Below are 13,933 nucleotides of genomic sequence, written 5' to 3'. Positions count from 1 at the left end.
TAAAATAAACTCATTACATGTTGACATAACAAAACGTCTAATAAGATTTAATGAAAATATGATGTGAAAAATAACTACATTTTAGTGAAAACAAATAAAATTTTATTTCATTTTGAATGAAAATATTTTTTAATCAAAATAGGCATATTTTCTAAAACTAATTTATTGAGAAGTGTTGGCATCGCTTTTATTTTGGCAAATTTCTTAAATATACAGCTTAATAGAAAACAAGTGAATTCTCACAGTTGTTTCTGCACTTAATCTATTGAAGAAAACCTAGCCTCATACAAATAGGTAGACAGAAAAGGGAGGAGTATTTTAATAGCTTTTTCAGATAATTTTGGATATTCTTTGACACTAGACCAAAATTCAACAAGTGCTAATTTCTTAAAGATTACTTGCAATGGGGAATCTGAAACCATATTGCTGAACTTCTCATACTCTGACACGTTAAAATTTACTGATCTCTCTTGCACTCTGAATAAATCTTTTACAGACATCATGAATTGTTCATTTGGAAAATATTGGTTCACTGAGACATGCATATTTTTCCCAAATAGACAAATTCCATTATTAAACATTTAAGAAGTCATATTGTTACTAACACTGGTAGTCTCATCAGAAAAGTCATCAAACTCACAGTGGCAGACCCAAATTTTCCAAAATTCTAACTTTCACATGAAAGCTCAAAACCATAGTTTGTCCCTAGTTGCTCTTCCAAGCACAACTGGTATTCCATGAAAAGAGCAAACAGTTCAGCTTGGAACTCAATCACAGAGTGCTTTTCCTCGAAACAACAGTGTACTTTGGTATGAGGCAGAAGTGTATTATGTGTTCTTATCATTTTATTAAATGAATATTAAAAAGTGTACTGAAGGGTCAAGATTTGATAAAAGTAATTTTTACTGCTTAATCAAAGACACTGTAAAGTGCACTGGCATTTGTTTTATTGTGACTGCGTGGCAGTGAAAAAGACAGGGATTACTAGTATAGTTTGGAATCACTGCCTTGATTCATGCTAAAGCACCAGAAGTTTTGCCCCCTGTAACTTTTACACCATCAATACAACATGGTAAAATAAAAAGGCAAATAACATCCTAATTTTGAACATACTTTGACCTCATAAACCTCCTGAAAGGTATGAAAAACAAAAGTTAGGAAAAAATGACTAAAAATCCAATATTTAGCTTATTTATAAAACTGAGGCCCCCTGTGAAGCACTGTAACTAGCTGGACTTCAATCCTTAAACTTTAAGCCTCAAATCCAACTTACTGGGATTTTTTTTCCCCTAAGCCAGCATGAACTACCTTAACTATCATCACATTCTCTAATGGTTTTCACTCAGGGTCATTTGTATTCACAATTTTTGAAGTATACTAGCAAAAATGAAATTTGAAGGAAAGATTACTATATGTTTCTCTTTTGATCTGAAATACTAAAAAATATTCAACTTTTGACAAATGACACAGATATTCTTTAGGTAGGCATTCTCACATCCACATTTACCATTATTAATGCTTATTTATATCCTAAGCAAGGATACTTAAAATATTATTAGATATCAGCATTTCATAGAAGAAACAGAATTGTAGCTATGAAACATATTTTCAAAAAATAATACCTGGCTCATCCATGTAATAGTAGATGTCAACATCATTCGACTGCATCACCACAAAACCTTCTCCCATTAATCTTGGTGGTCTATACAAAGGAAGGTGGAAGGCAAACTAAGTACATCTCCAGAATATAAAATGTTCAGTATGCTAATTAACGATGGTAATGGGTGAAAACAAAAAAGAAAACTAAAAAGCAATCAAGTGTAGAAACTTGAAAAGGGAAAACATCTTTCACATACACAATAAATTGTTCCATAATTGTTTTCTATATTAGACTATATAAAAAATTGGCACTGAAAAAATTTTGACCAGTAAAATCAGTTAAAGAAAGACAAAAAAATCTGTTTTGCATTTCTCATTTTAAGTTTTGAATGAGAGAAATCCATTTAAAACAAAGTTTAGGGCTTCCCTGGTGGCGCAGTGGTTGAGAGTCCACCTGCCGATGCAGGGGACACGGGTTCGTGCCCCGGTCCGGGAAAATTCCACATGCCGCGGAGCGGCTGGGCCCGTGAGCCATGGCCGCTGAGCCTGTGCGTCCGGAGCCTGTTGCTCCGCAACGGGAGAGGCCACAACAGTGAGAGGCCCGCGTACCGCAAAAAAATAAAAATAAAAAAAATAAATAAAACAAAGTTTAATTAAATACAATGGAAGAACAATGTTCATTGGAATATAATAATCATATTCTGCATTTGCAACAATAAATTTAAAATTAGACTTCAAATTCAACCATTTTATATTAATAACACTATAAAACTGATTAAAAATATCATCTTATATATTGTAAAATAAAGCATAACCTTTCAGAAACATTAAATTTAAAAAAATGTTGTAATTTTTAACAACTTTATGTTACCTATTTCCAAGAATATTTAGTTGATCAACTTAAAATAAACTTAAAGCAAACATCTTGAACTCAAATTCTGGAATGAATGTTTCTGTACCATCAATTAACTTCCCTCTACCTGCTTTGATTTAACAACTTTTGTCTTTATCATACACCACAATATCTTCCTTCCATATCAAAATTAACCTCTCAATCATCAGATAATATAACACATACAAATTCAACAATCTTCTTCTAAATATGTATTAAATCACAATGGTTAGGGTTTAATCTCATATTTAATCTCCATGTTTATTACTGAAGAGTGAAAAATACAATTTTAAATCTTCTTATACAAATAGCAGGACACTTTTTCATTTTACTCTGTAGTAATTTTCACAAAAACCCAGATTTATTTTTTTCAGTATTACAACTTGCACCCATAAATATAGAATTGTGTGCGTAGCTTATACTCCAAGATGCTTAGCAATTCAGTGATCCTGAAGAGTGTGAAACCAGGTAGACCCAGAGCCTCCCCGGTACTCAAGCTGGGAAAATGACTGTGTCATTCTAGCCAGTCCCTAGAAAATCTAATAGCAAACTAGCCAAAAGTTGGAACTAAAAAGAAACAATCATGTTTCTCATAACCTCAAACTTTATATTGCCTACACACAAAGACAAAAGCTGAGACAGTGGAAACTCATCACATGAATACTTTTACTTTTATCACATGAATACTAAATTACACAAATTTAACGATAGACTCCTTCACAGAAAAGGATAGTGATTGAGAATAACAAAGATTACAAGAGCCCTCACCCCACTCATGAGCATGTGGCCTGGGAGTCAGATGCGAGTCATGTGTCTGTTACCTGGGGACCTCGGTCCTCTGGAATGGAAGCATCCCACCACAAAGAGGGTAACTCTAGTGTGCGTCATTATTACAATGTGTCTCCTAAAAGCAAGGAGCTACTTCACTGAAGGAAAGCAAATCTGGAAAGCTAAGTGGAAAACTGACTGGGACTTAAATGTCAACTGAATTCCAAAACTGTCTTAACTTCATCAGTTTTCCAAGAGTAATTCTGATTCAACTTTCAACTTTTCATTAACTCCAATGATACTCTACTATAATGAATTTGTTGAATTTACTATTTATCCATCCCTTCTGAAAATAAAAACCTACCTGTAATGTGTATTTTCTAACATACAAATATCAGGGCTCAATTGCCCAAAATAAATTTCCCAAATACACTGAGAAAAGGATAGAAAAATTATAAGCTTATAAACAGTGCCTGACATATATTAAATGGCAATAAATATTAACTATTACAATTAAAGAACAAGAAAAATAGCTCATAGAAAAATATTTAAAATAGGAGTTTACCAGTGGATAGACTCCATTCATTTATCTTATAAAGCAGGAATACGCTCAGTTGATTTAATAGAGAAATATATGTAATTATTGCCCAACTTATAGCAAAGAAATTAAAAGGATACTAAAGATTCTAAATGATAAGCTACAATAGGTATAAAGAAGTTATTTGTTATTTTTATGACTTTCTTACTCATCATTTTGAAGACCAACATATCTTGGACTAGGAACAAGCATGACTCGAACATTTTCAAGCTTTCCCTTCACAATATGCATGAACTGATCAAGATGACTGGAAGGTGGTTTTGTAGTATAGGTTAAGAAAGCATCATCAAAGTTGATGCACAGAGTTTGAGGTTGGTAATGATTTCCAAAGGCCAAGCGTCCCTAAAAAAAACAGATAAGAGATATTATGCCATACTATTTAGGCTGTATTTTTTTTTCTCAGCTGACCTAATAACAAGCATTTTCAAGCAACTACTAAATGATTCCACTTTAGCACTACATACTGTTTAAATTGCCCCACTGATCAATTTAGACTAGTGTTTAAAGAAATTTGAGCACTTGTGAATAAATAAATAGCCTTAAAGGTCTATACATTTGGGCTAAAATGGTATTGGTGTTGAAATAATTCTTTCACTTTATTAATAATGGAACCCAAACACCTCTACAAAATTACTTTCTTAAGTGAAAATTATATTTGCAAAAATAAAAGGTTCTATTATTAACCCATGAAACATTAATTGTAGTGGAATTTACTTACCGTGCTCACATTGACCTTTATGACTGGAATAAGTGATCTCCATGAAGATGTGGGGTCTTGAGATTCTGTTTTTACTTTAACTCTGAGAAAAGAAACAAAAATTGACATATATGAGAAAAATTTAAGTACCTGAGAATACTGCTGACTTCCTCACAGTACACATTATTATTATTATTATGTTTGGGCTGTGTTGGGTCTTCGTTGCAGCGTGCAGGCTTTCTCTAGTTGTGGTGAGCAGGGGCTACTCTTTGTTGTGGTGTGTGGGCTTCTCACTGCAGTGGCTTCTCTTGTTGTGGAGCACAGGCTCTAGGCACGTGGGCTTCAGTAGTTGTGGCTCACGGGCTCTAGAGCGCAGGCTCAGTAGTTGTGGCGCACAGGCTTAGCTGCTCTGCGGCATGTGGGATCTTCGCGGACCAGGGACTGAACCTGTGTCCCAAGCATTGGCAGGCAGATTCTTAACCACTGCGCCACCAGGGAAGTCCCACAATACACATTATTAATACCAGTTATATCTTTCCAAATATATCTAATGACTGCTCAGTAAACAAAACAATGACCATCTAAGGGACACTAATATCCCTAAAATGTCTCCTAGAATGTACTCTATCACACACCAATTTTTATATAAGAAGCTATAACAAAAAAGTATATTTTGAGAATGACAAGCTTTAATGACAAAGTATAAATTATGATGTGCTGTCATTATGCCTATCACACTGCATTATATCATTTTACAAGACAGCAAAAACTATAATTAAAACAAAAATTACCAAGATATAAGTTACTTAGATGTTTTAAGCGTTTTAAGCACTTCTGACAGTTCAGCTGATCCTTCTCCTTCCCTACTCCCGCCACTCTGTGCCAAAATAATTTCCTCTCAATACAATGAAAAGGATAGACCAAGAGTAAGAAAAAAGGAATTGGCCATATACAAAGTACACAAAATTTAAGAAATGAAAAATTCACAGCAATTCACTAAAGATTTCATATGAAAACTCAAGGCATGTCTCTTCAATAACCCAATAACTCCTAAATCACACTTCTGGAGCCATATTTGTAAGATGGCCTTCAGTGCTTAAAACTAAACTCAAAACTAACCTCACTACCACCCCCTAACCTTTCTCTAATGTTCCCTGACTAAGCATGACTACTGCTTAAATTAGAAATCTGGATTCACTGTTGACTCATCCTTCTTATTTGTTCTCCACATCTAATTCATCACTTTCTTAAGTATTCATTTGCTTAAATGTATCTGGAATCCATCTCCTTCTCTTTCTTCCCCTTGCTAACAACCCAGTTGATGATCATCTCTTCCCTGAACTGTTACTACGTCCTTCTATTTGGTCTCCCTGCCTCCAGTCTTACCTCCCTCCAATCACAACACAACACTGCTGACCTGGGGTAAGGCCATATTTCTAACCGAGATCCTGCTAAACATTTAGTCTAATTTATCCCCACCTCAAATAATCCACGCCAGTCTCAGTAACAACTTCTCTACTGCATATGATGTTTCTTCTCCATGGTAGAACTTTCAACTCCTTCTCTGCTTAATTCATTCACCTTTAAGGTTCCTACCTTCCCGAATCCTTCTATGTGTGCCCAGAGAATTCTATTCTTGTCCCTGTTATATTTCTTGCACTAAAATTGCTTGCTAAGTGTTCTAACTCCCACAGTAGGCTGTAAATTCCCTCAAGATTGAACAGTTGTCATATTCTCAGTATCTCCAGTACCTCAAGCTCAGTGCCTGGGACATAATATGCACTAAATATTTAATTGAGAATAAACATCCTCATCATCTACTTTAAAAAAAAACAAAACTAGGGCTTCCCTGGTGGCGCAGTGGTTGAGAGTCCACCTGCCGATGCAGGGGATATGGGTTCGTGCCCCGGTCCGGGAAGATCCCACATGCCGCAGAGTGGCTAGGCCCGTGAGCCATGGCCGCTGACCTGCGCGTCCAGAGCCTATGCTCCACAATGGGAGAGGCCACAACAGTGAGATGCCCGCGTAACGCAAAAAATAAATAAATAATAAATAAAACTATTACGTATACAAGGCTGGTTCAACATTCAAAAATCAATTAACAGGCTACAAGTGAAAAATTAAAGGATCATACCAACAGATACAGAAAAAGCATCTGACAAAATCCAATACCCATTCATGATTAAAACCTCTAGTTTTACTAACTAGGAATAGAGGGGAACTTCCTCAACTTGATAAAGAATATCAACCAACAAAAACCTACAGTTAACATGATACTTAACAGTGAGAAACGAGAAGCTTTCCCACTAAGATCAGGTATGAAGCAAGATGTCCCCTCTCACCATTCTTTTCCAAATTCATACTAGAAGTTCTAGCTATTGCAATAAGACAAAAAAAGGAAATAAAATGTATACAGATTGGGAAGGAAGAAATAAGACTTTCTTTGTTTGCAGCTGACACAATCATCTATGTTGAAAATCAGAAAGAACTGATCAAGAATACTCTTAGAACTAATGACTACAGCAAGGTTGCAGGATACAAGGTTAGTAATATGCAAGAGTCAATCACTTTCCTATATACCACCAATAAACAAGTGGAATTTGAAATTAAAAACATAATATCGTACATTAGCACCACAGAAAATGAAATAGGTATAAATTTAACAAATTTTCTACAAGATCTACATGAGGAAAACTATAAAACTCTGATGAAAGATATCGAAGAGAACTAAATAACTAAAGAAACATTCCATGTTCATTAACAGGAAGACTCAATACTGTCAAGATGTCAATTCTTCCCAACTTGATTTATATTCAATGCAATCCCTACCGAAACCCCTGGATATTGGCAAACTGATTCTAAAGTTTATATGGAGAGGCAAAAGACCCACAATAGCCAAGACAACACTGAAGGAGAAAAGCAAAGTTGGAGGACTGACACTACCTGATTTCAAGACTTAAGTGTAAAGCTATAGTAATCAACACACTGTGGTACTGGTGAAAGAAAACAAATAGGTCAGGCTTCCCTGGTGGCACAGTGGTTGAGAGTCCGCCTGCTGATGCAGGGGACACAGGTTCGTGCCCCGGTCCGGGAAGATCCCACATGCCGTGGAGTGGCTGGGCCCGTGAGCCACGGCCGCTGAGCCTGTGCGTCCGGAGCCTGTGCTCCGCAACAGGAGAGGCCACAACAGTGAGAGGCCTGCGTACCACAAAAAAAACAGAAAAAAGAAAAACAAAAAGAAAACAAATAGGTCAATGAACCGGAACGGAGAGCCCAGAAACAGATAAAATAAAATAATATAATTCTATATGCACCTTAGCTATGTATATGTATGTATAGACTTATGTATGTGCATTCAAAAGAATAAAAAACAAATTGATAGTAGTTATCAACAAAGAAGGAAGTAGAACTGGTGAGAAGAATAGACCCGGATTGCTTTTTCACATTACATAATTCTGTATTATTTGAAATTTTTGAAGAACTATATACTTATTTGTGAGAATAAAAGTTTTAGTTAATCTACAAAGAAAGATTAGGCTGTGTTTAGGTAAACAGTGTTAATAATACTCTAAGAAAAGTGGATGTTTAAATGTTGGAGATTAATAAAATTCAAGTCTGACAATCAACCTTTCAATTTTGGACTGGGTTCTTGTTCTTCCATTTTCTCGTGTTTTATCATCTTCTTTCTTGGGTAGAATTATTGTCGGCTCCAAACCAAACAATTCTTGAAGATGTCCATAAAGATCCGAACGATTATACACATGAAATTCAAAGTCATTGACTGTGATGTATAATCTAGTTTCTGCCTTTGGATCTAAAAACATCAATTACAAAAAAAAAAAAAGTTTTTAGTCAACTTTTTAAAAACTTTAGTCAAAGTTTTAAGTCAAATCTTTTCCACAGCTAAAGTAACTCAAATGATTTCTTTTAAAAGAGAAGTCTATGATAAAAGGGAATAATATTTTAAAAGCAATAAAACATGGTCAAAAGAAAGAAAAAAGCTGATTTATTACAGTATTTCAATTTAGCACTCTAAAAGCAATCTGAATTTCTACATTCTGGGCGTATAACAACAAAACTTAAAGACTGTATGCTAAGAACAGCACAATGCCAATAACAGAGTAAAACTTTACCCCAATATAGCCATAAGTGTATACTAAAATATAAATAGTAAATTGTTCAAAGTATGATGCATTTAAACATCACACTATTATTTGAACTTGTGCATCATAGAAACCAGGACTTTTCATAAATACTAGTTTGTTTTTAAAAACTACACAATGCTAAAACAAAGATTCTATAAACTGTAGACTCAAATAGTAATCTCAAATAAAAGACAATTATAGTAAATATAAGTGACAATAGTAATAAATCCATCTATAAAGTACAGATGGGGCACTTGTTCCTACTGAGGAAATAATCTAAGACAGTGCATCTCATGTCAACCAAAAAGGGTCAGAAGAAAGGTACCACAATCAGTGCTTTATTTTGTTATAAATGATACATGTGTTTTTTAAGACTTGTTTTTCAACCTTTATCTGTTTTTATCCCTGTCAAACAAATTCAATTGAAAGGCAATTAAAATTAGATATGACCAGTTAGAATAATTTAATTTTTTTAAATGGGTAAAGAGAATTACCAACTTTCATTTTAGTAGCTTAAGCTGTGGTTTAGTAAGGTACCAAATTTCACCAATATTAATTTCTTCTCAAATTATTAGCAAAACAGCATATGAGATGTCAAACACCCTAAATACATGTAAATTTTAGTTTAAATTAACAAACGAAAAATACACTGCCACTCATATTTCAAAAATAAGCTGAGGAAAATGAATCAACACATTCATATTTTTATACAGTAATGCTTTTAGTTTTACTCCAATCAAGGTTTTTTCCCTCATTACTTCCTGAGACAAGAGAGGAAAAAGAGATAAACACAATCCTTCAAAAAACTAATGTTTAAGAGCTGTAACTTTTCTTATATTTTTTAGACAGCTCTTGACCTATGTTCTCTCTCCTATTTCTTCAGACTTATCAAATGGCTAAAAGCTAAGACGATCCCTAAGCTATTACATAAAGTGTGTTCCCCTTATTCTTGCTGTAGGTCAAATTCTTAAAATTAAAATAAAAATAAGAAACACACTTTTTCCCAGAGATAAACCCACGCACATATGGACACCTCATCTTTGATAAAGGAGGCAGGAATGTACAGTGGAGAAAGGACAGCCTCTTCAATAAATGGTGCTGGGAAAACTGGACAGGTACATGTAAAAGTATGAGATTAGATCACTCCCTAACACCATACACAAAAATAAGCTCAAAATGGATTAAAGACCTAAATGTAAGGCCAGAAACTATCAAACTCTTAGAAGAAAACATAGGAAGAACACTCTATGACATAAATCACAGCAAGATCCTTTCTGACCCACCTCCTAGAGTAATGGAAATAAAAACAAAAATAAACAAATGGGACCTAATGAAACTTCAAAGCTTTTGCACAGCAAAGGAAACGATAACCAAGACCAAAAGACAACCCTCAGAATGGGAGAAAACATTTGCAAATGAAGCAACTGACAAAGGATTAATCTCCAAAATTTACAAGCAGCTCATGCAGCTCAATAACAAAAAAACAAACAACCCCATCCAAAAATGGGCAGAAGACCTAAATAGACATTTCTCCAAAGAAGATATACAGAATGCCAACAAACACATGAAAGAATGCTCAACATCATTAATCATTAGAGAAATGCAAATCAAAACTACAATGAGATATCATCTCACACCAGTCAGAATGGCCATCATCAAAAAATCTAGAAACAATAAATGCTGGAGAGGGTGTGGAGAAAAGGGGACACTCTTGCACTGCTGGTGGGAATGTGAATTGGTTCAGCCACTGTGGAGAACAGTATGGAGGTTCCTTAAAAAACTACAAATAGAATTACCATATGACCCAGCAATCCCACTACTTGGCATATACCCTGAGAAAACCAAAATTCAAAGAGAGTCATGTACCCAAATGTTCATTGCAGCTCTATTTACAATAGCCAGGACATGGAAACAACCTAAGCGCCCATCATCGGATGAATGGATAAAGAAGATGTGGCACATATACACAATGGAATATTACTCAGCCTTAAAAAGAAATGAAATTGAGCTATTTGTAATGAGATGGATAGACCTAGAATCTGTCATACAGAGTGAAGTAAGTCAGAAAGAAAAAGACAAATACCGTATGCTAACACATATATATGGAATTTAAGGGAAAAAAATGTCATGAAGAACCTAGGGGTAAGATAGGAATAAAGACGCAGACCTACTGGAGAACGGACTTAAGGATATGGGGAGGGGGAAGGGTGAGTTTTGACAGGGCGAGAGAGAGTCATGGACATATACACACTAACAAACGTAGTAAGGTAGATAGCTGGGGGGAAGCAGCCGCAGGGCACAGGGATATTAGCTCGGGGCTTTGTGACGGCCTGGAGGGGTGGGATGGGGAGGGTGGGAGGGAGGGAGACGCAGGAGGGAGGACATATGGGAACGTGTGTGTATGTGTGGCTGATTCACTTTGTTGTAGGGCAGAAACTAACACACGATTGTAAAGCAATTATACCCCAATAAAGATGTTTAAAAAAAAAAAAAAAAAAAAAAAAAAGAAACACACTTTTTTAAAATACATATGAAGTATTCTAAGATTTAATAGCTATAAATATCATTATCTTTTTTTTTTTTTTTTTTTGCGGTATGCAGGCCTCTCACTGTTGTGGCCTCTCCCGTTGCGGAGCACAGGCTCCGGACGCGCAGGCTCAGCGGCCATGGCTCACGGGCCCAGCCACTCCGTGGCATGTGGGATCTTCCCGGACCGGGGCACGAACCCGCATCCCCTGCATCGGCAGGTGGACCCTCAACCACTGTGCCACCAGGGAAGCCCTCATTATCATTTTTAAATAAGTAAATCAAACTTTATCACTCATTAGGTTTTAAACCTTTCTACAGTAATCATTCATGACCTCTTCTCAAAATGTCAGGGTCAAATATCCAGCAGCCTACTCAAATATCTCCAATTTGATGTCTAACAGGCATCACGCACTTGACATACCCAACCAAACACTCGATTTTCCCACCCAAACCTACTCCACAATATTCCCCACCTTATCAACAGCAAGTCAATCTTTTCAATTGCTCAGGCCAAAAAATTTGACTGCTCTCTTTCTTGTCCCAGATATTATCAGCAAATCTTGTCAGCTTTTCTTTCAACACATATCCAGAAACCACTCCTCACCACTCTGGCGCAAGTCACCATCAACCTGCACCTGTTTTAACACAATAGCCTCGTAACTACTCTCCCTGCTTCTGCCCTTATTTCCCTTATGCCTGTGCTTTACACAGTGGCCAGATCTTCCAAAAACCCTAACTAGGGCTTCCCTGGTGCTGAAGTGGTTGAGAGTCCACCTGCTGATGCAGGCGACACAGGTTCGTGCCCTGGTCTGGGAGGATCCCACATGCCGCGGAGCGGCTGGGCCCATGAGCCATGGCCGCTGAGCCTGCGCGTCTGGAGCCTGTACTCCACAACGGGAGAGGCCACAACAGTGAGAGGCCCACGTACCGCAAAAAAAAAAAAAAAAAAAAAAAAACCCTAACTAAAATCATGTCACTCTCCTGTTCCCTAATTTTCTGATGGTCTCCTCTCTCATTGATACCAAGTTCCTTTAAAAGTGACCTATAAAATCTTATAGGATCTGCACTCTTCTCCCCTTCCAGTCCTCCCTCCAATAAACTGGCCTCCATTTTGGTTATAAACAGAACCTGAACAACCAGGAAATGTCCTTCCCCCAGATAGTCACAATAACTCATTTCCTTAACTTGCTTCATGTTTCTGTTTAACCATCCCCTATCAATGAAGCCTCTCCCGACTTCCTTATGTACACAGCACCCTCCCTGCAAAACAGCACTGTCTACTCTACTGACCCGACTCTGACTCTCCTCAATGCCATATTTTCCTCACTCATTCCTCGATGCTACATATATTTACTTGCTAATTATCTGAATCCTTCCCAAGCAAGGATTCAGAATGAAGCAAGCTCTTTAAGAGAAAAAACTTGTTTTATTCACTATTGTATCTCTGGTGCCTAGAACAATTCTTAGTACATAGTAGGGCTCATTTGTATGAAAGAGGAACAGAGCATCTTACCACAAATCATACTCCTAAGTAAAACAAAAATATCCTCAAACAAATAGATCTAAGACTTTTTGGAAACCCAACATGTGGAAGCATAATAAATGCAAAGTAGGTTATTTTTCTATTCCCACTTTGATCTATACAAGTAGGAATTAATCATTATGCAATTCTTCAAGGTCATAAAGCAACTCAATCAAAATTTACCTCAAAACTCATTTAAGGCATTTGTTTTCAAATTTACTTTTGGAACACTTGATCATGATCCCTGAATACAAATGCCTTGATCGTTAGGCATATACTATAAAGGCCAGTGGATGAGCTACAGAAGGAGCCATGGGGAAAATCAAGAGTCTGGACTAGCTCCTAATTGGATCAGCAGTGATGAATAAACAAATGATGACTGTATAAAAATGGAAACAGGATTACTCTCAATTTGATCTTCAACTTGCTGGACACGCACTTCTGATTCTCTTCTTTCAATATAACCGATACAAAAGAATATGGCTACATTAACTTACTAAAGACAACAACGTACAAAGATAAAGGTATTAATCTCTGAAAGTATTTTGAAAACACTGATAAACACTAAATACTTAATATTAAAACAATGCAAGATCCTCTCAACAATCCCTACCCATTTTCCCAACTGTTTTTTTTTTTTTTTTGCATTATTTATTATTGATTGTCACTTCCCCCAACTAGAATGTAAACTCCATTAGAGATGATTTTTTCCTGTTGTGTTCACTCTTCTATCCCTGGTGCCTAAAACAGTGCCTGGTATGTAGAAGGGGCTCAATAAATATGTTAAATTCTTAAACAGAAATAATAGATGGGCTTTTAAATTTTAAGTAAGATTGAACAAAATACCTAGATCACTCTTTTCCTTCCAAAAATCACTTTAGAAAAATACTGAAGAAATAGTGAATCTATAAGCACTTTAAAAGCAGCATTTGGTTTCATATTTTTAAATAGAGAGATTTAGCTGAGTTCACACTCAACTTCTTTGTTCTATTGCTTCTATTTGTTTCACCTGAATTACTAATATTCCAGCCAGCAAGCTATGTGATTAAACAGTAAATCAGATCTCCAAGCCTGGTTGATCTCCAAGCTTACATGGCCTTATTCTCTTCAGAGTCTTTGCCCAGGATCTTTTCTGTCAATAATCCCAGCTTTCTGCCATCCCCAGGAATATTCCATATGGCAA

At 36.1% G+C, this 13,933-nt stretch overlaps 1 protein-coding gene across 2 annotated transcripts in view; it reads right to left on the bottom strand.

The window, feature by feature from the left end:
• Nucleotides 1–13,933, bottom strand: part of BLTP1 (bridge-like lipid transfer protein family member 1) — a 193,618-nt gene that overhangs the window by 160,755 nt on the left and 18,930 nt on the right. For both annotated transcript variants that reach the window (XM_065877169.1, XM_065877170.1), the window contains exons 5-8: nucleotides 8,182–8,368; nucleotides 4,576–4,657; nucleotides 4,006–4,199; nucleotides 1,623–1,702 (exon numbers count right to left, since the gene is read on the bottom strand). In XM_065877169.1, the coding sequence (XP_065733241.1) occupies nucleotides 1,623–1,702; nucleotides 4,006–4,199; nucleotides 4,576–4,657; nucleotides 8,182–8,368 (543 nt within the window). The remainder of the gene's footprint in view (nucleotides 1–1,622; nucleotides 1,703–4,005; nucleotides 4,200–4,575; nucleotides 4,658–8,181; nucleotides 8,369–13,933) is intronic.

This window comes from Phocoena phocoena, chromosome 5, assembly GCF_963924675.1.
Source record: "Phocoena phocoena chromosome 5, mPhoPho1.1, whole genome shotgun sequence".
NCBI classification, from domain to species: Eukaryota; Metazoa; Chordata; class Mammalia; order Artiodactyla; family Phocoenidae; genus Phocoena; species Phocoena phocoena.
This window is presented reverse-complemented; position numbering and strand designations above follow the sequence as displayed.